The 22,635-nt window shown below is 54.9% G+C and overlaps 1 protein-coding gene across 4 annotated transcripts in view; it reads right to left on the bottom strand.

The window, feature by feature from the left end:
* The window catches only part of CCDC17 (coiled-coil domain containing 17), a 45,314-nt gene that overhangs the window by 9,280 nt on the left and 13,399 nt on the right, over positions 1-22,635 (bottom strand). For 2 of the 4 annotated variants that reach the window (XM_043521607.1, XM_043521606.1), the window contains exons 12-31: positions 21,987-22,202; positions 21,051-21,273; positions 20,593-20,703; positions 19,875-20,032; positions 16,177-16,366; positions 15,534-15,626; positions 13,887-14,073; positions 13,677-13,783; positions 12,351-12,491; positions 11,325-11,479; positions 10,636-10,756; positions 10,252-10,368; positions 9,553-9,650; positions 9,221-9,433; positions 8,425-8,605; positions 6,038-6,220; positions 4,915-5,172; positions 3,948-4,016; positions 2,530-2,613; positions 986-1,096 (exon numbers count right to left, since the gene is read on the bottom strand). In XM_043521607.1, the coding sequence (XP_043377542.1) occupies positions 986-1,096; positions 2,530-2,613; positions 3,948-4,016; positions 4,915-5,172; positions 6,038-6,220; positions 8,425-8,605; positions 9,221-9,433; positions 9,553-9,650; positions 10,252-10,368; positions 10,636-10,756; positions 11,325-11,479; positions 12,351-12,491; positions 13,677-13,783; positions 13,887-14,073; positions 15,534-15,626; positions 16,177-16,366; positions 19,875-20,032; positions 20,593-20,703; positions 21,051-21,273; positions 21,987-22,202 (3,016 nt within the window). The other 2 variants (XM_043521609.1, XM_043521608.1) reach the window with 2 other exon arrangements.

Here is a 22,635-nt window from a genome sequence, read left to right as displayed (position 1 = left end):
CTTTAATAATTTTTGTTGCTCTTCTCTGGACTTTCTCCACTTTGTCCATATCTTTCCAGAACTGGACAATACTCCAGTTGAGGCCTAATCAGTGTGGAGTAGAGTGGAAGAATTACTTTGCAGTCTTACTCACAACACTCCTGCTAATACAGCCCAGAATGATGTTTGCTGCTTTTTTTTTGGGGGGGGGGCAACATTAGCAATTACCTTTGAAAAGTCATTGAAAACAGGAGAGATTCCAGATGACTGGAAAAGGACAAATATAGTGCCAATCTATAAAAAGGGAAATAAGGACAACATAGGGAATTGCAGACCGGTCATCTTAACATCTGTACCTGGAAAGATAATGGAGCAAATAATTTAAGCAATCAAAGGCCTGGTCTACACTGGGGAGGGTTGGGGGTGAATCTATTTTAAGTTATGCAACTCCAGCTACATGAATAACTTAGATTTCTCCCCACCCCTGCCCCCCAACCTAGTGTAGACCAGGCCTTACATTTGTCTTTGCTGAATGTCATTCTGTTGGCTATAGCCTAGTTCTCCAATTTATCAAGCTGCCTTTGAATTTTAGCTCTATCCTCCAAAGAGTTTGTAACCCCCCCCAACCACCACCACCACCTCTGTCATCTGCAGATGTGATCTGAACATGGTAAGAGACTGTGCTGATCATTAATAAAAATGTTAACTACCACCAGACACCCAACAGATTCATGTGGAACCCTACTTGCGACCTGTTTCCAATGTGGACATCATTCCAATAGTTACTCTTTGTGTGTGGTTGTTTAACCAATTATGGATCTATTTAATGTAGTTCTACCAAGCCTGCATTTCTCCAGCTTGCTTATGAGAATGGCGGGGGAGTGTGTCAAAAGCCTTGCTGAAGTGCAGGTATATTATGTCCACTGCCTTCCCCCATCCACCAAATCAATTAGATTGTCAAAGAAGGAAATCAAGTTGGTTAATACAGTTAACATAGCTTTCTTACCTCTTGCTGGGTTTCTGCCTTCTGTGGCATTAGATCTGTAACTTTAGCACCACCAGGCTCCTTCTTGTAGAACTCTATGCCTTCCATGGGGAGGTAGGACTGATTGATGCCCTGAGGTTAAAAAATAGAAGGTTAACACAGTGGGGACTCTTAAAAGATTACTTCAGTTGTGCAGTGTTTTTGAATATTTTTGATAGCAGGGACTGGCTTGCTTTCTAAACTCAGTCAGGGAGATCTTATGCACCAGCACTGCTCCAGTGACCGGTTGTTTAGAAACACTGCTCAGGTACATGTAAAACAGTGTCTTCCTGGGGTAGTGATGAGGTACCTATAACCTTGTTAATCTAAGAGTCCCAAACAGTCAGTGGTGCTGGATCTCAACGGTACTGTCTTGGAAACTAAGGTTCAGTGTTTACTTCTAACTAGAAAACTCTAGCCAGACAGATGTATATGTATACAAACTCATTAAATTATTTAAATAGGAATGCAAGGTGTTCCCTCCCTTCAAAAGCCTGGTCCCTTTACAGGAAGTCTGACTTTTTTTCTAGGCATTGTCAATCAACTCTTCCCTCCGGAAGCCTGCTGATGGGGGGCTAGTCAAGTTAAGGACCAAGCATAATACAGCAAGAAATTCTTCCACTTTATACTTTAATTTCACCCTCCATTTAGCTATATAGATACACACACACACACACACACACACCCCAAAATTCCTCTACCTCCCTATTACTGATAGAAGGGGAGGAGGGATAATCAGACCTCAAGTGATTTTTAAAGTCATAGTGTGTGAGACAGTAAAACTTGGGTGTTCAGGCTCCCAGGTTATATGCACTTTAGCCACAGTCCTCCCTCCCTCCGTTAGGTGAAAGTAGAGGTAATTACCCTTCGAACATTACAGGATGTGTAGTAAACAACCTTGTGGAAGTTCCCTTCAGTCTATTTTTTTCACTCTGCTATTGACACGCCCTATAGATGTCCTGCAATAACCAGCACTTGCAGCTTTTGTAGCAAGTACCTTCCATTGGAGTCAGATATTGTGAAGTAGTGGGGTCTATTCCTTCATGTGCATGCCACTGCCATTAGTAGGGGTGAGTTGTGGCTGTCTGCTTAGAACCTGCAATGTGAATAACTTGGCCACTAGTGTGGGAACCCACCTGTACTCCCTCTTCAATAAAATCCACAACTAATCCCCTCCATCAGTGTTCCCATGCTGGTGCCGATTCTGTAAGCACCGCTCTTCTTGCAGATACTGAGCAATTAGAGCAGTGCTACTGGGCAGTGACGTGTTGTTAGCAATCATGTTCTTTAGATAAGACCTAAAATGGGTTTCCTGACCACCTGTGAGCATTAAACATTGCTTGGCACATGCTCCCCAAAGTGGTGGTACCCTGGTTTCCTGGATAAATTTCTACACAAGCAGGGTCTGTCTCCTTATGTTCATTGATAGTATCAAAGGTGAGGAAACCCTATGGCCAAGTGCCAGTTTCCTTTCAAAGGAGGACACCTGTACCCCTCCACTAACACCATCGCATCATAGTGCTCACCTGTTTGTGGGGCAGGCTAAGTTCTTCATCCCGCCTACCATCTGCTATACGGACAACCACAGATGCCCCTCTTACCAACTGAATCTGTGAGATGGAGAACACCTGTCAGCCTGGTGTTTGGGAATAACTGAAGAGCACCCACAATTGGAGTCAGATTTTTAAAACACAAAAAAAAACCCTTAGCTGATCTCACTGTGACACTGACGAGGGGAATGACTTGGCCTGGTTATGGATTCTGCACTCTCAAAAATCTTCTCTTTGCACTCCTGATAGTTACAAGCGCTGCACTAGGTTGACCTGGACAGACACAGTGGCCTAATACTTTAGGCTCTGCACCAAAGCAGTTGCACCCAGGGAAATCCATTGTGATTTGCTAAAGGCGGTTACAACACTTGTGCAAAGTAGGTATAAAATGTCACTAAATCAGCACTCTCCTGGCAGCCCCCGAACAGCATTTTACACAGCTGTGAGTGACATGAAGTGGAAGGCAGTGCAGGGCTCCATCAAAGTTCTGGCATGGGACTCCTGGCTCGGCTGCATATTATGCAGGAATTTAAGAAGGATGTCTATGCTCAACTCATTGGTACCTCTTAAAGTGCCCCATCAGACTTTTTGTACGTAATTAGTACCGTTCGGAAACCGTGTTTCTCTATAGATATGAGGCATAAAAAGCATTCAAATTTGGGACAAGCCTAGAAGCATTTGGCCCAAGGCGGACGTGTATCTGTGTTGTACTTGCAAACAGACTGGCGCATCAATAGACATCAGACCAGGATAAAGTTCAGTGTTGGAGGAAAGATTAAAGGGAAACAGCTTCTGACCTACAGAAGAAATACTTTTTTTTTTTTTTTTTTTTTTTTTTTTTTACACTTTGCCAAGTGGGGCTAAACCGCATACTACACTAAAACCACTTGGGAGGGCAAGTGGAGGGAGGCCCTTGATTCCTCCAAGATCATGAGCAGTTTGACAATAATACTCATGTTTCAGGGTAAGGGCTCTGCAGGATGGGTGAGGTAACATTTAGTCTTGATGCTTTCACTCCAGAGAGCTAAAGATGAGTTTTCTACTTGCCTGCACTACAAAATTCAACCTCGAGCTGAGCACAGACGGGTCTGCCGTGCCTGTCCAGCGGGGAACAGTTCTATTGTGCAGCTGGCACGCACAGGACAGTGCTGAGGCCTGGAGCGGAAAAGAAGCCAGCTGGCTCATGCCGAGCTCCATTAGCTCTGCAGGACTAACACGATTTTTACTCCTCTAAGGCCCTCGTTCTGACCCTATTGACATCCAGGGGAATTTGACCGTGCAGTGTGGCGGGTCAGGAGGGGTCATTTTTCATCCCAGCCTTAACACTGTAGACTCCTCTCGCTATTACACAGTGATTAAAAACACAGTGCACAGGCGTGGCATGATTTACTCACCACTTTCCTGTTTGCCAGCCCCTGCGTAACGCTGGCGCACGGCCCCTGGGATAAGGCGGACACAATGTTCTGTTGGAACATGAGCAACACCCACACTTAGCTGAAGAACTAGTAGTCTGCACCCACAGCTGCAACTGCAACGTGTTGCCTCCCTCCCCACCCCCGTCATTTTCCCCAATGGTAGCACAAGAGGCGTCCAGTGGGCAGGGAGCAGCCAAAGATGGGACCTTTGGCCAGAGAACTTCTGAGACGGGACTTTCTCTGCCCTGTGCTGATCGGCTGTTTCACAAGTGTTTCACCTCAGTGTCACACCCATATGTGCCCCACCTGCCCTGTCCCCTTCACTTAACATCACGTCTCTTTCCATTTAGCTGATCTCCTCCAAATTAACCCCCGCCCCCTCACTCCAAAACCCCGTGGCACTAACATACCCTTTGTTGTCATCACCCTGTTGGCTCGGCATGTGTTACACCCCCTCCCCGTGTCGGCTACTAGGGTATGTCGACACCGGGATAAAAATCCACAGCCGGCCCAGGTCAGCTGGCCTGAAAAATTGCTGTCTAGACCTTTGGGCTCAGGCTGGTGCCTGAGTTTTGGGGCCCTGTGAGGCGGGGACCCTGCCAGCTGTGGGTTTATCATCCCTGTGTAGATGTATCCTTAGAGTGTGAGCTCTTCAGGACAGGGACTGTCTGCTGCTTTGTGTCTCTGCAACGCCCAGTGGGGTCCCACTCTTGGCTGGTCCTTGGGCATGACTGTAATAAACATGACTAATAATAATCCTTAAAGACTAGGGCACTTGAGCCGATGATGCTGAGTAATAAGGGACCCTGAGCAGCCAGGGAAGAGGAAAGGAACCCTTCTCTCTGCGCAGCACTTGTCATCCCCAAGGTGCTACAGAAAAGCAGGAGGGCACACGGGAGAGCTGCATTTGAACGCCATTGGGTCTCTGATGAGAACTGGTCTGTACCTGGCTGGGAGCCCCCTGGTACAGGGGCAGCTGATAAACATCAGTGTTGCAGTAGCCACTAGAGAACACTTGGAGAGCAGCCCATGCTTCACTCCCCAATGCATAGCGCTGCCTTTCGCCCTCTTTCCTCATGATTCCTCTCTGCACTGGTCTGGGGGCTGCCTTTTTGCCCGGAGTGTCTGGCTCAGGGTTCACCAGGACTTCGTGCAGGTGGATAATCACCGTTAGATACTCATTGTAAATCCTCTGGGGAAAGGACTGGAAGGAAACAAAACATTAGCTGTGGAAAACTAAAAACTGATCAAGAAACTGGAGACCATTTCGTGGGCAGAGGGGGAAGCTACCACTTCATTAAAACAAAACACTTCAATGCATAACCTAATGGACCAGTGGCTTGAGCAGCTGGCAGCGTGGATTCTGACTCACTATGTGACTGCTCGGCTTCCGTCTGCCCTATCTGCAAAATCAGGATCCTCTGCCCTTGCTTTGGAGTTCACACCAGGCCCCTTGGTCTGACAGGGACCGAGTCTAGTGCCCTTCAAAGCCTGTATCTCCAGGTTCTCTCTGAGAGCAAGGCAGCGTTTTAATGTGGACTATGTTGTAACGTATAGTTAAGATGTTAAGTTGCAGGTGGGCTTAGAGCCTCGCCAGCTGCATTGTACCAGGACAACCAGCTATCTCAGCGGTGGCCAACCTGGGCTCCGGAGCCCCATGCGGCGCCTCAGACGTTAACATGCGGCTCCTTGTCTAGGCACCGGCTCTGCGGCTGGAGCTACAGGCGCCAACTTTCCAGTGTGCCGGGGGGTGCTCCCTGCTCCACCCCGGCTCTGCCCCAGGCCCTGCACCCCGTGCACCCCTTCCCACCCCCTCACCTGAGCCTGCCGTGCCCTCGCTCCTCCTCCAGAGCCTCCTGCACACCACGAAACAGCTGATCAGCTGATCGGCAGGTGCAGCGTGGGAGGTGGAGGTGCTGGGGGTGGGGGGGCTGCTGACGTATTACTGGGGCTCTTTGGCAATGTTCATTGGTAAATTCTGGCTCCTTCTCAGGCTGGCCACCCCCGAACTATCTCAACCCACCCTATGGGTTCCTATGTAAATGAGAAGCACCTGCAGAAAGCAATACCTTGAATCCATCCAGCCACACAGGCCACTGCTGGTAGCTGTCAAGGTCAAGCTCCTCCACAAAGACAGGACGATCGTATTTTAGCCAGGGTCTCCCAAAATAAAAGGCCCCAGGGGGATTGAAGCAGAAATGAGCCACTGTCAAACCAGACCAGGGTAGGTTCTTGGCACCATCCACTGCAAACTGGAACAACCGTGAGCAAAGAGATCAACTGCCAGGGACATTTGTAATCAAGAGACTGTTTGTGGACGAACTAATACAGCTGCATGCCACGACTGGATGGTCAGAACTGCCGCACAAAACCAGGAGTCTGGCGGGGGGAAGTGGAAGGGAAACACCCCTCAAGCTGTACTGTCAATTCCGGAACAATTGGATGGTTTCGCTAGAGCAGGGGTGGCCAAACTTTTCGGGGTTGCGAAACGGTACGGAGGGCCGGGTAGGGAAGGCTGTGCCTCCCCAAACAGCCTGGCCCCTGCCCCCTATCCGCCTCCTCCCACTTCCTGCCCCCTGACTGCCCCCCTCAGAACCCCCGATCCATCCAACCGCCCCCCCTCCTTGTCCCCTGACTACCCCCTCCCGAGACCCCCGGCCCCCAGGATCCCACCCCCATCCAACCCCCCCATCCCCTGATTGCCCCAACCCCAATCCACACCCCCACCCCCTGACAGGCCCCCCAGGACCCCACCCCTTCCTGGGACCCCCTTCCCCTTATCTAACCCCGCTCCCCGCCTCCTTACCATGCCGCTCAGAGCGGCAGGTCTGGCAGCCATGCTGCCCAGCCGGAGCCAGCCGCATTGCCCGCGTGGCGGCGTAGCTGCGGAGGGGGGGCGACAGTGGGGGAGGGGCCACAGCAGGGGAGGGACAGGGGGTGAGCCTTCCCGGCTGGGAGCTCGAGGTCCGGGCAGGACGGTCCCGTGGGCCGTAGTTTGCCCACCTCTGTGCTAGAGTGACCAGAAGTGGACTCGTTAAAGACACTGGAAAAAAAAAAATTTTTTTTTTGTGGGGGGGGGAGGAGGATAATAAAATCTTAAATTCTCTAGAAAGCGGCGGGGCCCCAGAGCAGGGTGTGTGCAGTGTGTGTCTGCGTATCACCCGGGACCAGCTCCATCCTAGCCCCATGTGGAACCTACACAAAGGCAGCAGGGTGTGGAACGAAACCCTTTGCAGGGATAGTGGTCACACTCTCCCCAGGTGCCAGGAGAACAAGCTCCTCCACATTCCATTACCTAGGTGGGGCCCAACACCTGTTCTCCTCCTGAGAAACACCCGCAAAACAATCCTGATCTCAGCACCAACCTCTCTGTTTATAAGCCCAATTCCAATGTCCACTAGGACACGATACACTCAGTTAAGACTATGATATGCAATTGGACCTGCAGGGGAATTCAGGTAGGCAGCATACAACTACCTGAGTTAGAATTTTGGGGTTTACCCCTCTAATCTTGCAAAATTGCCATGGGCTCTTCAACTCCCCCAAGTGATCAGCACCCTGGTTTTACATCTTATCCAAAAGACAGGGCTGATCACTTCCGTCAGCTCTCACAAGCTAAGCAACATCAGTTCAGTACTTGGATGGGAGAGTGTGATTCCCTAAGTAAGCACTAAATCAATGCACTCGCATGGTGCAATGTCTACTGACGGACTGGTAGTTTGGCTGCAGGACAAGGAAAATACATGGCCAGTTCCTCAATTTTTCTGAGGCTCAAATCCTTCCACTCAGGCAGTAACTGGGGAGCGCAGATGGACAACATGCAACCGTGAAACATTTACTGCTGCCTCAGGTGCTATGTTTTTAAGTCACAGCCACAGCAGAACCTCAGAGTTACAAACCGACCCATCAACCACACACCTCATTTGGAACCGGGAGTACACAACCAGGCAGCAGCAGAGACAAAAAAGGGCAAATACAGACCAGTGCTGTGTTAAAGGTAAAATACTAAAAAACAAAGGGAAAGTTAAAAAAAGATTTGACAAGCTAAGGAAACTCTTTCTGTGCTTGTTTAGTTTAAATTTAGTTCAAAGCAGCATTTTCCTTCTGCCTAGCAAAGTTTCAAAGCTGCATTAAGTCAATGTTCAGCTGTAAACTTTTGAAAGAACCAGAACGTTTTGTTCAGAGTTACGAATAACGTCCATTCCCCAGGTGTGCGTAACTCTGAGGTTCTACTGAACTTACTATTGCACCAAATCTGTGGCCAGCTAGGACTTCATGGCAACAACAGAGAGAGAACTCAGACCCTCCTGCTCAAAGACACAGGAAGCTCTCCGCTATCCATGACTGGTAGAGGGCCAATGATACACAGTCAAGTATTTCTTATTTCACCTGGAAGAGGACAGGCCCACACACAGGCATTAGCCAGTAGGTTTCACTATACCCATCTGCTGTTTACCTTGATGCCGTATGTAGGGAGGTATCGAGAGACATAGGTAAGGTTGAAAGGCTGAGGGCTGCTGTCCATCGTCCTGGTCAGTCTCTCTTTGATCCAAGCAGAGATCTCCTCATTTGTATTCAGCTCCAGGCCTTCGTTTCCAGCAAGCTGAGGGGCAATCTCCCGAACCAGCACTGCAGACCTGAGCACGGGGTGGGGGGAAGTGAACAGAAAGCCACGACGACGTTGAACAGAGGGACAGCGTCGGGAAAGGCTTGCAGAGAGAAGTGCTCCATCCATCTGAAAGCAACACCCCACACCTCTCACTCAGGCCCAGAGAGACGCACTGGGAGACAGATGCTGCCTGGCTGGAACCATCCATGGGGGTGACAAAAGATGACACCACCCAGTCTGCTGAGACAAGGTCCAAGACTGGAACCGCAGAGGGGGCCGTGGGTCAGGGTGCAGGTCGAGAACAGCAAGTGTGATGCTGAGCAAGAACGAGATCCACCGGGAGAGCTGGTGGGAGAGCGTCTCAGGACTGAAACAACAGAGGGGAGGCTGCGGGTCAGGACGGAGATGGCTCGGTGGAGCTGCGTGGGGGAGCCCAGGGTAGGAGGGGCCGCAGATCAGGATCGAGGGGCGCAGGCAGCCGCCTGTGGGGCACCCTCTTGCATTCGAGCTGGTGGCGGGCCTGCTAGCACTGCTAAGCCAATGCCCCTGCCGCCCCTGAAAGGACCGGGGCAGTAAATTCACCCACACGATTAAGCCCAAATAAGAAAAGCTCCTTCCTCTCAGGCCCCCAGCACCTGCTCACCTGTTTCCCATGGCGCTGTAGAGGCACCTCTCTCCAGTGGTGGGCACGACCGAGCCTGAATCATAGACCCCGTCTGAATAGTCAGGCCTGGGCTGGAAGAGGCCGAATCTGACCCAGTCTGCTTGGGGAATCAGGCTTCTCCTCAGGGTTTGGTGGCTGGAGTCCGCGGGGGCTCTGAGCAGCCTGACGAGCAGGCTGGCACATGGGACGTACCTGTGGGGGGAGGAGAGGCACGGGGTCAGAGCCTGCACAATCCACAGCACGGCGGGGGCCGTTACAGAGCCGAGACGCAGAGAAGAAGGGTGTGAGCCGGCCGGGAGCCGGGGGGTTACCGTCCTGCGGAGGTGAGAGCGCCGACAGAGAACGGCTGGTCCGTGGCAGGGCCACTGTGGTACACGCGAAGCTGGTGGGCACCCTCGTTCAGAGAGACCTAACCAAAGCAAAAGCTGCAGGTCACTTGATTCACACTCCCTGCTAGCCACAGCTTCCCCCTCCGGAGCGGGAGGGACCCACGGCTGCCCCCATCACTTTCCTGGGCAGACCCTGCAGGGCATGGACTAGCAAAGTGCACTTCCTCCTAAGCGTGTTCCAAGCCTACAGCTGATCTCCAGCCCCTGGCCTGGCCAGCCGAGGTCACCGGGTTCCTGGTTTCAGCAACAATCCAGCTCGCCCCGAACCCCCCTCCCCGCCCCACGTCGCCCCGCCCCAGAGGACGGGGGAGCTCACCCGGATACCCCCCCACCTCGCCCCACCCCAGAGCACGGGGGGAGCTTGCCCAGATCTCCCCCACCAGGTCTCGCCCCACCCCAGAGCATGGGGGAGCTTGCCTGTAACTCCCCACCACAGAGTGTGGGATACTTGCCCAGATCTCCCCGTCCTGCTCTGCCCCAGAGCATGGGGGAGCTCGCCCAGATCCCCCCCACCACAGACTGTGGGATAGTTGCCTGGATCTCCCCACCCTGCCCTGCCCCAGAGCGCAGAGGGGCTTACCAGATCCCACTGCCCTGTCCCCAAAGCGTGGGGGGGCTCACCTGGATCCCCTGGGAATCTGCCCCAGGGGCTCTCTGCGTCCCAGATTCCACAAAGAGATTGAGAGCTGCCCAGCCAATCAGGACGAGCTTGAAACTGAACCGATCCAGGGAGTAGAGCTGTAAGAATCAAAGGCAGCTCAGCATCAAGTCAGAGCCCCCCAGGGGAGACCCTGCACCTGGACACAGCTGAGCCAGCACCTTGCACTTAACACCTCACAAACTCAGTATGGTCCCGTCACTTGCAGGGGAAGAGCAGCTCCCCTCTCAGAGCGTCTCCCCTCTCCCGCCCCACGCAGCCTCAGCTCGCCATCTCCCCCCCACGGGCGGGGTCTCCACGTGGCTCGCCATCTCCGTGTCTGTCATCTGCCTGGCTGCTGCACAAACCTTTAGCAAGAGTGCAGCGGAGGGCGGCACTGCTGGATCCCGGATCTGCACGCTATAGTTGTAGAGTGGCTCGAAGATATGGCTGCTCAAATCAAGGCCCGTGGAAATGTCTGGCCCGATTCTGAAAGGAAAAGTTGGGAGAGAGAACATAAACCAAAGATCAGTGTCTCCGAGGAGAGAAGTTTGGGGCCGTTCCACTGTTCTCCAAGCTCAGGCCAGAGGGTCTTGACGTGCTGCACTAGGACCCCTTCAACCCTTGTGTATTCAGGACTGAGACCCATCTCGCACCGGTTAGACAAGCCACCCTGCACCTGCTCAGCGGAGTGGGAGCAGCGTGTCTGTGTGCAAACGCAGGTGTGCATGGCGGAGCTGGGCTGGCATGCCCCATGGGGTCCCCAGAAGTCTCCACCTCATGACCCAGCACTTGTAATGTCAATAATTCACAGTGATGAAGGTATGAGACCCTCATGCTACACAGAGCAGAGGTAAATGTGGATCTGCATGTGCACTAAGGTACACACATTTTCATTACCATTCCTGGCCTGCCTGCACCGCCCCAGGCCCTGGTTCTGATCCAGAGCACATGGCTTGTCATTGCCCTGCTGGACCCAACAGCTCTAGATGACATATTGAGAGAGAAGAGGAAGCCCCGCCCGCCTGGTGACAGCCCGTGAATCGCTCCTCCTTACTGGTTGTAGCTGCTGTCAAAGATCCGGCCAGTGACCCTAGTGATGGTGACGGCATCGGGCAGGAACCGGGCCCCGTCGATGTATAGGTCGAAGCCGTCCGTGGCGATGAAGGGCTCCGAGGCGGGTGTCTCCCTGGTGTGATGGATGAACGCCGCCTGCAAAGACAGCACCAGATCTTATTGCAGAGAAGCGTCGGCAGCCAGCTCGGGCGTGGAGGTGGGTCCCGTTCTTCGGGCAGGGGCTGAGATGGGGCCGTCACGGCCGATTACAAGATCCTGAATCTCGGCAGGGGGTTAGAGGAGATGACCCTTCTGGCTCTATGGTTCTGTGAGGACAGGTGGGGATGCTCCGAGCCCGGTGAACCTAACAAGCCCCACATCTCCCGTGCGTGGGTGCAACACAAAGTGAAACCCGGGGCAGCCTCAGGGGGCACTGTAGTAAAGGCTGCGCTGGTCCACCCGGGAAAGGGGGACGCGCAGCCCACTTCACTCCTTCCCTGGGCTGAACTGAGGGGACCCCCAGAGGAGTCAGTCCAGAAGGACGCCCCGCCCAGGGCTGAGCATGCCGGCTCCAACGCAGATCCAAGCAGGGCAGCATGTTTCCCTATTATTAGGGCCCACTCCTGAATGCTCTATTCTCAGTGCGTCTCCTACCCCTGCTGTGTGCCATGGGGGTTGCTGATTTGGGGCTGAAAGCGCCTCTCACTCAGAGCCAACCCTTGGGAAAACAGGGAAGCCCAAGCCCAGAGGCATATCAGAAGCCAGTGGGCTGAAGGCTGCTGGTTGGTTGCTACTTGCTGAGGCCCCAGTGATCTCTCCCGGCTCAGCAGACGGGGGGTGCGGCGTGGGAGTCTCAGAGCAGGTCAGGAGAGCGCCGTCTAACGCGAGGGTACCTCTCCAGCAATCATGCCAAGGGCAAGGCTCTTTGCCTGCCTCTCAGGCCTGGCCCTGCCCTGAACCCCTCTGTGGGCAGGTGAGACCCAGCCCTCCTGCTTTGCTTGGAGATCCCAGGACCTGGGGTACTCACCCAGGGCCAGTCCCGCGGCTGGCTGAGAGTGACCGGCGACTCGGGTGGGAAAGGCTGGTCCGGCTTCTTGTCGCTGAACACGTGCAGCCTCCCGCTGGCACTGCCGTACGGCGGGAAGCCCTGGGGCTGCCGCTCCTCAGGCTGAAGTGGGCACCATGCCGCGCCCACGGAGACAAGGTGGGGGGTACGGACATCAGTCAGGGTGCAGTGCTGGCTGGCCCTGGGAGGTGGGGTCTGAGCTGGTGCTGAGCAAGGGGATCAGGATGTCCCTTCATCACAGCCCTGGCTGGGCCGCGGCACAGGCTGGTCCTGCCTTCTATTTAACAGGAGCCCTATAGCCACGCTTCCGCTAGCTCCTCCCACAAACCCGCCGAGCCAGGTCCTGAGCCCGACGCGTCCCCGCGGCACCAGGGCAAAACATCCCTCCTCTCGCCATCAGAGCACGGCACAAACCTTCCTACGTTTGCACAGACTCAGGCCCAGCCAGTCAGACCATGAGCTTTCCCTCATCCGGGTTACACTGTAACTGGCCCGCAACGAGGGCGGGGGGTGATGGAATCCACTGTGGGGAGCTTATGGGGTTCAACCAGTGCTGGAGACAGAAATCCAGGACATCATAAAGAAATGAACTTCCAGGCCGTATTCCCAACACTGTTCCTGTTCTCTCAAATCACTGCTTAACTAACCCTCCAAAATGCCAACCCAAGGCATTGCGACATCTCTGTGCTGATGCTCTCAGAGGAGTTGGGCGCAGCATTGCCTAGGCCTGGAGCCAAAAAAGACATTCCTAGATTTGTTTCCATGCCACAGTGTTTGCTCCCCAACAGCTACCAGGGAACAACCTGGAAACTTCAACCCTGGCAAATTTCAGCCCTGAACGGGATGGAATGGAGAACTGGAGAAAGGCATTACTTAACGGCGCTTTAGAACAGCCTGCTCAAGAAGCCTGGATTTGGATCAACAACATAATGAAAAAAAAAAAAAATCAGGGAATCAAGGAGGGACCATTTTCGTGCCAGGGGAAAGCCTCCACGCACCTGCTGTGCTCTCCCATTGCAGTAACCAGCTGCTGGTGCAGAATGTGCATTGTCCATGAAGGTCCCATAGGGAATCACTTTATATATCCCCCATAGACAGCCACTGTTCACAAAGGGCCTGCTCATGCAGTCCTTACTCAGGCAAGTCCATGAGAGTTTTGCCAGAAGGAGGCCAGCAGGATCGGGCCCTCAACCGCCTGCCTTGTTTGTCCCATTATTACACTCGATGGGGTTAAGCCCAGGGCCATCATGTCTGCTTCTGTTGGCCCAGCGCTGGGAACAGACTTACCAGGACTGACAGCGCATGGGCAGGAGGCACAGGGCCATGGTACAGGGTCAAATCATGGGGCCCCGTGTTCCAGGTCACTGCTCCTAGGCCCCCTTTCCTCGCCACATCTGCAAGGACAAGACGTAAAGAAACTAACTTCACTCTGTCTCGCTGGGAACGGAGCCCCCAAGCCTCAGGCTGGCTGGGACGCCAGATGCACGGACGGCTTACCGGAGCCAACAGGCTTGGTCAGTCTGAGGACACCCCAGGCTGCCAACCACGCGTCAGTTCCCAGCGGCCGCTGCTGCCCACCCGAACCCTGGTCCCACGGGGTGGTGGCCACCCCTCCACTGGGCCAGTGGTAAAAGCGGACAATCAGGATCATGTCCTCCTTCGGCAGCAGGTCCAGGAAAGTCACCTGGGGGAGAGAGAGGGGCTGCGTTTACAGAAACCTCCCTCGAGCGGGCCAGGAGTCTGTGCCTGTCTAGCGTAGATGCTTACACAGCTGTGTCCGCGTGCCCCACAATCACTAACGGACTTCCCCTCATGCCCCTGTGAGGCAGGGCAGGGCTGTTCCTGCCATTGTACAGCAGGGCTCCTGACACACAGAGAGACGAAGGGTCTGGCCCAGGGTCATGCAGGGAGTCCATGGCAGAGGCGTGAATCGAACCCAGAGCTCCTGAGCCCCAGACTGGGGTCTTAACCACAGAGCCACGTCTCCTCCATAGCCACTGCCCTGCCCCGGCTCCTCACCCAGGAGCTGGCGTTCTCCAGCCTTCCCAGGGGAAGTGCGTCTCCTGGGCCAGCTTCTCGCCAGCCCCAGCAAGGCTCTCAGAACGCTCCCTTCTGCAGGCTACCCGGGAAGGCTCTGCCCCCCACCCGCCACCCCGCTCACTGAAACGTCCCAAGGGCGCACTGGGCTCGGCGTGGCCCTCACCCCTCAAAGAGAGGGAGCTGCCACCTTCCTGCTTGTGCCCTGCTGGGCCTAGCAAAGGGCAATGCGATGTCCCGGCCTCCATGGCACAGCGACTCAAACGCAGGGTCACAAACGTCCCCGCGCCATGGTTTAGCATCGCACCCAAAGCTGCCCTTGGGGGCTGGGGAGAAGGGTGTTCCACATGCCAGGGCCCACTGTGTGGGTGCCACCCAGAAGGAATGGGCTCCTGGGCAGAGGAAGCAGACATCTGTCCCCCTGTTGCAAAGACACCCCGACCTGCTGCAGGAACCAGGCTTCAGGATCAGGTGCCTTATTTTTGGTTCGTCATTAGAGGGAGTAACTCCAGTGCACACGGCTGGGTCTCTCTGCACCCTGCGTCAGGGATCATGCGGTGTGCTACGGGGCATTAAGGGGAGACGACAAGCAGCCTGTGGTTTATGAGCAGGATGGACTATGCAACGGAAGAGTAGGGCAAAATTGGCAGTAGTCTGGCGGGGTTACGCATTAGGGGACTGTGGGTGTTCTGTGATCAATGGGTCAGACAGGTGCACTATGGGTACTGGGCATGGGGAATTATGGGTGTATTGTGAGCAGGCTGGGGCAGCGATCAATATGCAAACGTTTCCTTTTGCTGGCTACACCCACCAGGTGCTGTCCCGTATAACGGGCTGCCCCTGTGCAGCCCAGACAGAACTCAGACTCCCAGACACCCCACACGCTGGGGCTGACTGCTGCGGCCAGGGAAGGCAAACAGAGCTGTACCCAACTCTCCCCGGGGGGGTCCTTTTAACTTGTGTCACTGATTCTGGACTCAGCGGCTTGGACCCATCTGGACCACGGGTCCCCTGCTCTCTCTGTGGCCAAGGACTCAGGGCAACCCTGTGAAATCCTCACTTTGGGGACCCCCCCTTCAGCAACACCCCAAAGTTCTGTTACGCTACCTCCTGCTCCCCGAATATGAAGTAGCCGAGTTTAATGCTGGATCTCACGGGGGTCGTGCAGCAGGTCATCCCGGAGTTCCTGGTGCTGATCACCTGGACAGACAGACACACAGATGCACAAACCTATTAACAGGGGGAAGACGTCAAGTCCTGATACACCAGACTACGGAGCAGGTTTTCATTGCAGAGCAGCAACAGGGATCGATTAAGCAATAGCTCCCTACAAGTGATCTGCTCCCATCTGAATGGTGGAGGGACCAGAGCAGGGATGAAATGGGGCTGGAGCCCAACGGACCAGGGTTCTGGTTCTTGTGGGGGTGGAACTGCTGTCCCCTCTATGCCCTATGGTGGCAAATGGGCCAGTCTGCCCTCTTCAAAAGGCCTACAGCTAGCAAAGCGCAGGGTGCCCCTGAACGGCCCCACCTGATGTGGAAATAATCCCTCTCTTCAGCACCTTCCTCTCTAACCCCGGCCCAGGGGCTGGGGGGTGCAGTCGATTCATTCAGACTCACCGTTTCCCCATGTACAACAGCGTCGGCTCCTGGTGGGAGTCCTTCACCAGCTGCTCCAGGGGGTTGGGGATCTGGCAGCTGGTGCATTCACCCTGGCAGTGACCATGTTCAGATGCAGAGGTGAGCCCTACCTGCCCTGTTTTCTGGTGATAGCCGGTCAGCCTGAGGAGCCCGTCTCCCAGTGGGGCGCCTTTCACCCGGTCTATGATGAACCCCAACCTCTTCCCCGCGTCATCATTCCTGGGCTCTCCCTGCTGGGGCTGTGTCCTGCGTTCCTGGGCCTCCGTCAACTTCCCGCCCCGAAGGGCTGCTCCGCCATGCCTGGAAGGGTTCGGCCCGATTACTGACTGCTGGGCCCTGCAGCAGCCTCGGAAGGGCAGGGCTGGCTCAGCAGCGGGGCTTGGGGAAGCCCCGCCAAAAGCCAGGAGGGCACAGATGGAGTAGAGACCCAGTGGTGAAAGGCCCCAGCCCCCTTCCCTGTCTCACTTCAGGGCCTGGAGAGCTCGGGTGGCCATTCTCCCTTGGCCCTATGCTCTGGGCCGCCTCCCCTTACCCAAACGGGACCAGCACAGGCCAGTGCGAGAGACGCCGGCCTTGTGGCCTGCAGCTGTGCGACCTGGGTTCTGCAAACACCAAACCAGGGGAAGGGGCGGCCAGCAGCCAGACTCCTCGTCATCCCCTCCAGGGCTGTACCTGGGGGGCACCCCGTGTCACCTGTCGAACTACAGGGGCAGGCTTTGCATGGGGCTGAGCTCTGAGCAGCAGCAGCCCCACAGAATGACCCTGCTACAGCGCGGCCCGTTACTGCCCCCGCACCCGCAGTGCGAAGAAAGACAGGCAGCCAACGGGGAGAACCAGACAATCCGACAGTCTTTACCTGCAAGGGCCTTGGAGTAGTCTGTGATCCCCGAGCTTCTGGGGTCCTCCCAGGACCCGGAAGTGGGGGGAAGAGAGGGGTAGGAAAGGGGGATGGGAAGAAGAGAGCGGCCGAGCTGGCTGCAGTACAGTGTACAGGATACGCAGGGGCCGCAAGGGAGTGTGCTGGTGTTAGGGCACCTGGCGCTCTGTCCTGTGCTTCCCTCCCTGGGTCAGCAGCTCGTAGGTGGCGCAGGGACATTAAAGAGAAAGCCAGGGACCTGCTGCTGGCAGGGCATGGCCAGGCCCATCGGGATGGCACCAACCCCTCGGCCTGCTGAGGGCCAGCGCTGCAGGGCAGACTCGGAACGAGGGACACGCAGGCTGCTCTGTAGGATGAGGGGCTCATTGAATTAGCACCGGCCACGTTTCCGGCTTCGTCACGTGGTGACTATTTATACAGCCCCTTCCATCCCAGGCAGGACAGAAGGGTAACCGGGAGGTTCCTTACGGAGCCGGGAAAGGGCTGCCCCCGCCAATGTCGGTGGGAAGGACCAGGGCAGCTAATGAGACTCAGCCCATGTGCGCATGGAAGGACAGGGCACTAGCTGCTAAGCTACAAAGATGACCTGGGAGAAGGCATGCGGCAAAGGCAGGGATGCTTGCAGTACGGGAACCCTGAAATCAGGGACAGGGTCACCCCGAGCAGAGAGCCCAGGGAGGAGAAATTAGCACGTCAGCGTCAGACAGAGACACACCCCGGAGAATCAGAAACAGCTTTTGTTAAGCAGTGACAGCCAGGGCCAAAACCACCAAAGGTGAGAAAGAGGAGCTGGACTCTCCCCAGGCTGGGATCCCACAGACCCGGGACCCCTCGTTACTGATATTATTCACACGCCTGTCAGAACATGCCTGGAGGCCCACATGGAAAATCTATGCACACAGCCAATGGGTAGGGTCTCCCTTAACCTAATGTCCAAGTGACCCCACAAGCCCCTACCTTCAGCTCTGCTATCCCCAGGAGAAAGCTCTGGGGCTTCGCCACGTGCTGGGAAGGCCAATGAACCTGAGCACTGTCAGAGCAAGCGAGGGGAGCAAATTCCAAAGTGTGGGTGGGGGAAGGCTCCACCCCACCAGAGGAAAATGCCCGGATGTGTAGAGCCAGGAGCTATGCAGATTGCTCAATAACACCAGCAGAGGATCTTGCAGCTGATGTTGACTGCTCAGAACGCGAAAGCAGCCTGAACTTGGGATAAAAACCTGGTTTGCAGCATTTGCAAGCTGGTAATGAATCTACAGCTCCTTCTTTAAGCATGGCTGCCCCAGGCCAGGCGTCATGCATTTGCAAGCACTGCTTGGTATGCATGGTCATAGAATCACAGAAATGCAGGGCTGGAAGGGACCCTGAGAGGACATCTAGTACAGCCCCCTGCCCTGAGACAGGACCAAATAAACCTAGACAGTCATTTGCACCTGCAAATTACAGAACGTGCCCATCATGCCATGTGCTAACCCTGTCGGAGCACAGAATCTGGGCCGGACCCGCAGTGTGTACTCAAGCAAAGTTTCCAGCCGTGGGTGTTTTGCCTGCAGTCATGAGTGCTGGGTTTTAGCCTCTATCATTTACACGTGCAAATGGCTGAAAAATTGGGCACCTGGATTTAAAGGTCTTTAAAGAAAAAAAACACCAAAACCCTCATAGTGTGACCCCAAAAAAGGACATATTCAAACCATTCACAGAACACACAGTCCAAAGGCCCAGAACCTCCTGCCACTGCATTCAAAGGCAAAACTCTAACTGACTTCAATGGCAGCTGGATTGAGCTGTGAACCCTAAAAAATTACACTCATTACCCTGCAAATACAGAGAGACTCATGGGTACGAAGATTCTCCATGTTACAGGCAGAAGGATACAAAAAGTAGTCCCCCCCGCGAAATGCTGGCTGAAAAGTTTCTAACATTCCCTCCCTTTCGCCCCCTTCACCTGCACTCTACCCCCTCCCCAGCACTTCCTCTCACATTTACAAAACCAGCCCATCAGAGAAACGTTTCCTTCTCCTGCCTCATATGTAGAAATGCCTCTCTCCTTCCACCCAAAAATACCCCCTGCCTGAGGTAGCTAAGGGCACGTCTACACAGCAAAGGCGCTCAGAGATCAGGTCAACTGACCCGAGCTCACGCCTCAGGGCTAAAAATAGCAGTGTAGACATTTGGGCTCAGGCTGGACCCCGGACTCCAAGATCCTTCCTCCTACCTGGGTTCCAGAGCCTGGGCTCCAGCCCCAGCCCAAACATCTGCACGGTTATCTTTAGGTCCACAGTGCAAGCTCAAGTCAGCTGACCTGGGCTTTTGCTACCAAGGGGTCTTTTTTGCTGCGTAGACGTACCCTCTGTGACGCGTGACTTTTTAAGTAGAGGGATACAAGAAATAGTCCCATTACAATTCCTAAAACTGTTTTTCTGCGACACGAGGCATGCACAGAACCTAGAGAAGCATGCCATGGGCCCGCACCTCCTGCCCTTTGTCCGTCTCTATTTGGTTTCTAAGCTCTCTGGCCAAGGAACTCACTCTGGATACATCTGTACAGCACCTAGGAAAACAGGGCTCCGATTGCCTGGGGCCTGTGTACCTTACTGTAATACAAATACTCATTTCTATTACTAAAACTTGTTTGGGTTGGTCCCATAACTGACCGATGAGCCTGCCACCTCTGAGTAATGCAGACACCCCAAAGGAGTGCTGATAAAACCTATTCACCACCCCGTAGTGCCATGTATTATACAAACCCACATATGCGCATTTACACACACACACGCACGCACGCTTCTTGGGCTATGTTTATGTGTCTTTTCATCCCTTTTTAATACTACGTTTTGAGCATTTCTCTGACTCAGGGTTAGGGGAAGGGAAATCCCATTCCCGGAGGGCTACTCCTGGAATGGGGGGGAAGGGCTGGAACATCCCCTTTCTCACCTTTGACTAGTTTTGTGCTGGACGGGTGGCTCCTGAATAGGAGGCGGGTCAACAAAGCCAGTGTAAGGAGGAGCAGAAAGGTACAGGCTGGTGGGGGCAGGGTGGAAAGGGTGTTGGGTTGGAAGGCTGCCTGCAGGGGGTGCTGTGTGACGGGACACCTGTAATCAAGAGAAGAAAGCACATTAATTACAGAAAGCTGCCAGGATGGAGGGCCCGCTCCTGCTACAGAAATAACTCTCTATTGGAGCCGTCGCACAGACAGGAGGGGAGAAAGCTTCCTGGGTGACGTGATGCCGTTAGAGGACTCACTGGGCAGCCAGGGTTGAATCTCCGAGCCCTGGATCGAAAAGCAGGAGCTGAGCAGAAAGACCCTGCCGGGAGACAGAGCGCCTCGCTGGGCCTCAAACAGCAGGAGGCTTTGCGCCGAGTCTACCCTCCGACACCTGCCCGAGAGCGAGCCCGAGGCACATGGACACAGGGTGGAGTCCGTGCCGAGTGCCTCTCAGCGCGCGGGCAGAGCTAGGGTAACGAAATCCCGGGGGAAAACTCGCCATTGCAGGCCGGCAACAAACCCTGTGACCAGAGCGCCTAGTACACGTCACAGGACCCCAGTCGGAGGAGACGAGCCCTCAGGGCATGAGTTAGCTTCCCGCTCCAGGCTAAGCAGGGTGCTGTACAGGCCAGTGCTGGCATCAAACGCACAAGGGCCCCCGCTCACCGTGGGAGGGTACTGGTACATGGAGGCGTTGCCAGGATCGATCTCGGCCATCGACTGCACGTCGGCGTCTCTCGCATTCACCACCCGAAGGTAAAGCTCCGTCTTGCCAGCCTGTGGGAGGAGCCAGAGGTCAGGTCTCAGGAGGGCGGGTCTGGGACTGGAGAGGTATTATCACTCGGCTTTGGGCAATGCAAGGCCTGGAGTAGCCAGGCTGTTCTGCATTTCAGTGTCCACCATGTTTTGCTCTAGCCCGGTCTTAAAAACAGGGCTAGTGTTTGTTTTTTCCACACTTGCTGAGCCCGGTAAGGGCTGGCGGGATTTTGCTGAAGCTTTAAGCGAATAGCTAACTGACCTTGAAGGTAACAACAGGAGAGCCTCACCCCAGAACGAGGAGGGAACGACCCAAAGAGGGGGAAGGGCCGGTGTCCTGGATGTCAGGAAGCCTTGACTCTGCTCACCTGAGGGATCCCGTTCAGCTGCTCTGTTGTGAGGCCCGGCTGCACCGGAAGCAACCGGACCGGAATCTTCCATCGCCCGCTGATCAGCTGGAGGAGCTGGTCAAAAAGGTTGATTTTGGCCCATCCCCGGGAGGCCAGGCGCTGGATCTCCTGCCCGTAGGCGTCGAAGCCCCCAGAGGCCTGCAGCTCCATCACCAGAGCGATGGAGGTTGAGGGCCGGACTCTGGAAGACACGGACGAGGGAAGCCAAGTTATGGACGGAGGTGTCACAGAAGCGGGTAGATCTCTCCTCCTCACCGCAGCCACTCCGCAGCCTCCCTTTGAGGAGCTGCTCTCTGTGCATTGCCTGGTTCAGAGCATAAGCTCTCTGGGGCAGGGACTGGTTCTTAAAGTGCCACACACATTTACCAAGCAGGGGGAACGGTTTCTGGGTAATGGAAGTTGTCCGCAACATCTCGAACAGCATTAATCAGCTCACTTCACACATGGCGGGGGCTCTCAAACAGGGACTGAGCCCCCCTCTCTCCGCCCCAGGTCAGCAAAGGCATTCTAGCAGCTCTGCCTAGGAATGCTAACCTAGCCCAGCATCAGGGCAGCAGTGCCCCGTGGGACGAAGCTCGGGCACCCCTCCTGTAGCCCGCTGTGCAATGCTGTACAAAAGAACATAGAATCTGCTGTAGCAGATCAAACCACTGGCCCATCCAGTCTGGGGTGCTTTTTCCAACAGTGACCAACACCAGATGCCTCAAGGGAAGGGAAAGCAAATGACACCCAGCTGATTTTGCAGTGCTGTCCATAGAGGGAAAGTGTTCCTTGTCCAGCTGTTCCCAACCACCCGTTAAAGAGACATCTGGGGTAGCAGGGCAGGAAGAAGAGGGTTAAATTTGTTCCATACATGGAGGAAGAAGGTGGCAGCCGTTTGCCAACACAGCTCACCTTGGGACCGGCTGTTTAGTTGATAGGATTGCATGGTTGCCTCTCTGCCCGTCTACTACATACGGTGGGGACTGGCCCATTTGGCAGTAAGCGACAGGGAGAGGGGTTGGCTTGCCCATCTCCTGCCCGTTACGGTAAAGCCCGGCCACTAGGCAAACCTGGAAGAAGGTAGGGTCCAAGCCCAGCAGGAAGTCGTAGAATATCACAAAGCCAGCCCTGTGAGGGAGGGAGAGGAGGCAGAGAGACAGGTGATGAGAACCTTCTGCACTGCACAAGCATCAACAGATGGGGAAACTGAGGCACAGAGCAGCGCCCTAGCTACTAGGCCACACTCCTGAAGGCAGATGTTAACTGCAGTGAAAAGCTCCTGGGTATCTGGTGGAAGCTCCCCCTGCTAGTGTGGGTCATTTGCCAGCAGCAGCCTTTGAAGAGAGCTTGTTCCAATGACCCTACTACACAGAGGAAGCATTTGATGCCTGGCTCCCCACAGCTGGGCTAAGGCCAGAGTTGGAGAGCAGCAGCTGCAGTTTTCCAACGGGGGTCGTTAACAGTTCTTGCTGGGGAGACACGAACCAGCTCTCTCGTGCCCTGTTGCCTTTCTCCGGCTGAAGCAAGCTGGTTAACATGTTCTCAACCCCCTAGGGCAGTT

This window comes from Chelonia mydas, chromosome 8, assembly GCF_015237465.2.
Source record: "Chelonia mydas isolate rCheMyd1 chromosome 8, rCheMyd1.pri.v2, whole genome shotgun sequence".
NCBI lineage: Eukaryota > Metazoa > Chordata > Testudines > Cheloniidae > Chelonia > Chelonia mydas.
Note: the sequence above shows the minus strand (reverse complement) of the source record. Positions and strands in the feature narration are given on the sequence as shown.